Source organism: Papaver somniferum, chromosome 4 (assembly GCF_003573695.1).
Source record: "Papaver somniferum cultivar HN1 chromosome 4, ASM357369v1, whole genome shotgun sequence".
Lineage (NCBI taxonomy): Eukaryota > Viridiplantae > Streptophyta > Magnoliopsida > Ranunculales > Papaveraceae > Papaver > Papaver somniferum.
The window spans coordinates 313,993-317,635 of record NC_039361.1 but is presented as its reverse complement, the minus strand read 5'-3'; the positions used below and the strand labels follow the sequence as shown (position 1 = coordinate 317,635).

Sequence of the window (3,643 nt, the reverse complement as noted above, 5' to 3'; positions counted from 1 at the left end):
TTAATTTGATATGAAAGTTATGTATTGGTGTGATTTTTTGTTGTTGTTGATTTTGCAGGTTGAGAACCTAAAGAAAGAAATTGAAAAAGAAAATGAATGTGAAGATGAATAGAGAACTAAGTTAGGAACATGGAAACACGCCCAACTGAAGCTGAGAAGAAATTGAAGGACTCCAATTTGAAGCTAGTGAATGTAAGGACTTCAACTGAAGCTGAGAAATTGATATGGAAGTTGTGGATTGGTGTTGATGATATATATTTTTTGTTTGTTTGTTGTTTTTGAGAAATTGATATGGAAGTTGTTACCTTATTGGAAGGAACTTTGTAACTACTAACTAGTGGCCAGTTTCCTGTTAGACCTGCATATGTATATACTTCCTTATTGGAAGTATATAAACCTTATTGCTATATATACTTATTGTGTGATGATTGTTGAGTGCCCAGCATATAGTTACACGTTGACCAATATATGAATTATAGCAAAGATACTATGGTTTTTCTGCTAACAAAGGGATATCTAAATATAATTTTGATGGGTGTTTGACCCCGTTTGAGATGGTAACATTTTGAACATTATGTATGCATTAGTTTTCTTAGAAAACTATGTTGAAGAAGTTGAATTATGGTAGATAAATACCTTTCTATATTTTATGAAAATGTATGTTCGTCTGATTCGGGATGTATTTTGATAGTTTTGTTCTGGATCAAACCTAAGCTGATGGTTTTGTTTGTCGTCAGTTGTGCAGTATGAAGCTCGCTGAATACAAAGGGAGAGAAAAAAAGTAGCAATGGAGAACTGTGATATTGTTCGTAAATTTATACTCTGAAGTACTATCCCGCTGCATTGCACTTGCACAACAACTTCAGTTACTACCAAGTAAACTGAACAGAAGATAAAAGGTATACTAAATTACCACTCATACACATTGCTCTAAATAAACTTTTTTTTACCATAATACTGCAAGAGAAAATGATTGATTTTACTACCACTCTAGTTACATATTAGTCCCATGTAGAGCAGAATACTTCTTCCGATTAATCAATCTCCTATTAAGTGCGTTATTCTCAGCTCTTATAGAATTAACACATTTGACCAGATCATTGTATGTATGGTGTAATAGATCTCCAAGAGGTGGCAACGGCGTAACTGGAAGACCCAACTCAGCTGTTTCCTTTCTTAATCTACGACCTTCTTCAATCGCGTCATACCATTCCTCACATGACATAACTCCATTGGCAGAAGTATCCAGATTTGTTAAAGACATACTTGAAGAACCCTCATCCGCTGGTTTTGGTAGGTTGTTGGTTTGTTGGTTGCTTTGACGTCTTCTTTTTGAAGGAATTTTAGAAAAACATTTTTCCAAACATGATTTGCTCTCTGATCTTGAACCCATGTGATCGAAGTGGGTAGTTTAAATTGTAAGGAATCACTCCTAAGGGTTGGATGTCATATATATATATATATATATATATATATATATATATATATATATATATATATATATATATATATAGAATTGTAGACTGAGAAAGCATCTTCCTACCTCACTCATATCTAAGTTGTTTGATTTTCCTTTTGTTTATAATTTTCTTTTCTTTGTTATGTTAAATGACTCACCCATTTGCTTTGAAATTTGAATAAGCATTTACTTCCCAACTCTCACACCCCCACCTGCTTTGACTTAAAATAAACTACAGGCCGCTACAATAATTTGTCCCTTATTGGACCATTTTTATGCATAATTTTTAATAGTGATAGAGGTAATGGTTTGTCCCCTTATGGCATGGAGGTGCTGTGGCTAATGTGATGAAAAGAAATTGGTTTTCACTTTTCAGGTACAGATGAGAGGATTTGAAGGGAATGTTGTCAATGTGTGTAAACATTACCCAAGAATGGGACAAGCTTTAAATTTGCTTTTTTTTTTCTTCCTTATCTCTTTTGTTTTTGAAAGGTAACACAACCCGTAAGCTGCCAGCAAAAGACTAATTGGGAAACGTGAAAAAAAGAAACAAAAAAAAAACTTTTTGACTAATTGTAATTAGTCAAAAACAGCTTGCTTTTTTCTTTTCAGTTACACATGAGAGGTGAACATGAGAGGCGCCAGCTATATTTAGTTGGCATTAAATTCTACATATTTGCCAACATAAGTATAAATGGACATCATTCAGATTCGTTTGTGCTTAATAATCTCTAGGGTAAAGAAAATCAATGTTATTAGGTACATTTGTTTACAATTTTTTATCTCAAATCATCTGAAAACAATGGCAGGATCCTCTCAACAGTCTGACGTAACCTCACTTAATTCAACTGCCCGAACAAGAAATCAATATACTACCATATATGGGAGGAATGGTGTTGCGTCGGATGGTGATGAGTTTGTTGACTCTAAAAAACCTATTGCTAAGCGTGTAGTAACTAATTTCTACACAACAAAAAACGGTAGCCAATTCTGTAAGGAGTGGTTTGAGTTAGTAAAGGAGGATCGCCAGTTACGTGAAGAATGCAACAGGTTAAGGATCTCAGTCCCGGAGTCATGTATCATTCCTTATCATGGCAGCGGCGTATGGATCAAGGAAGAGAATTTTGGACAGAGTTTGTTTCAAGATCTTGCCCTTGTTGAGCTGATGAATGGTGCAATGAAGAGCGATATCCGAAGGCACAAGAACGCAGAAAAACTAATTTACCCTAAGGATGAAAATATGACTAAATCCACTCTACTAATGATGCCGCCTAAACTATTTAAAACAAACATAACAAGGTAAGAAATGTCAGGAACCAAAATCACTCCAGTTCTAAGCCTTGGGACAACGTTTGCTGTTAGCATAATGCCCTGTCTGGTGACACCTTGAACAAGATCTTTTCTTTCTAGGTTTTTCAATGGCAGACCTTTTCCTCTTGATGCTCCGACGACCAACTTCCGGTGTAGTTTTTGGAGGAAGCACCACCCGCTCTGCCACCTCCGCTGGGACATCCCAAGTTTCTGGGCTCAGCACACCATAGATTTTAGGTTCATACATAGATCTCCAAACCGATGTTTTATAATATTCCCCACAAAGGCCTTCTTCTTTTATCTTATATTTCTCACACACTGCAAGTACATGGGGACACGGAAGATGCTGATAGTCAAACACTTTGCACGTGCAAGACCTTCGGTCAAGATAGACGGTGTTGTGCTCTTCATAGTCACCCTCGTCCACTTCATATTCGTCCCCATCGACATGGCAAGCCACAAACATTATTGCCACAACCCACCATTCTTTGATTATATCCCATGCATGTTGACTCAAAGGATCTTGCCGATCACGAGCTAGTTTTCTACGTTCTCAGAACCATTCCATAAGGAACCTGCGAATGTAATCAACTAAATGACAGATTGGAAGACCTTTAACATTAGTTATTCTTAAATTGAAAGTTTCACAGGCGTTTGTAGTCATGAGAGTAAAACGACCTGTTCTAGCCTTCACCCTGGCCCACATTTCCGGTCCAAGATCCACTACAGATTTTAAAGCAGCGGGGCTCACTAAACCTAGGTCTCTCATAGCAAGTTCATACTCATCATTGCTAAACGCTTTTGCAGCTCTTGTAAATGCCACCGAATCCGTGGCGTTGTGGTAGGTCTGTTTGATATTTTCTGCAAGGTCAA

At 36.8% G+C, this 3,643-nt stretch overlaps 1 protein-coding gene across 1 annotated transcript; it reads right to left on the bottom strand.

Moving 5' to 3' along the window:
• Positions 1-2,792: 2,792 nt before the first annotated feature.
• Positions 2,793-3,236, bottom strand: LOC113274462. The gene has a single exon (XM_026523844.1). It carries the CDS (start codon positions 3,234-3,236, stop codon positions 2,793-2,795), a length of 444 nt encoding a protein of 147 aa, XP_026379629.1.
• Positions 3,237-3,643: the final 407 nt, after the last annotated feature.

What these genes read in the sequence shown, in the direction of transcription:
- LOC113274462 (XM_026523844.1), bottom strand. Translation starts at nt 3,236, where the DNA reads ATGTTTGTGGCTTGCCATGTCGATGGGGACGAATATGAAGTGGACGAG.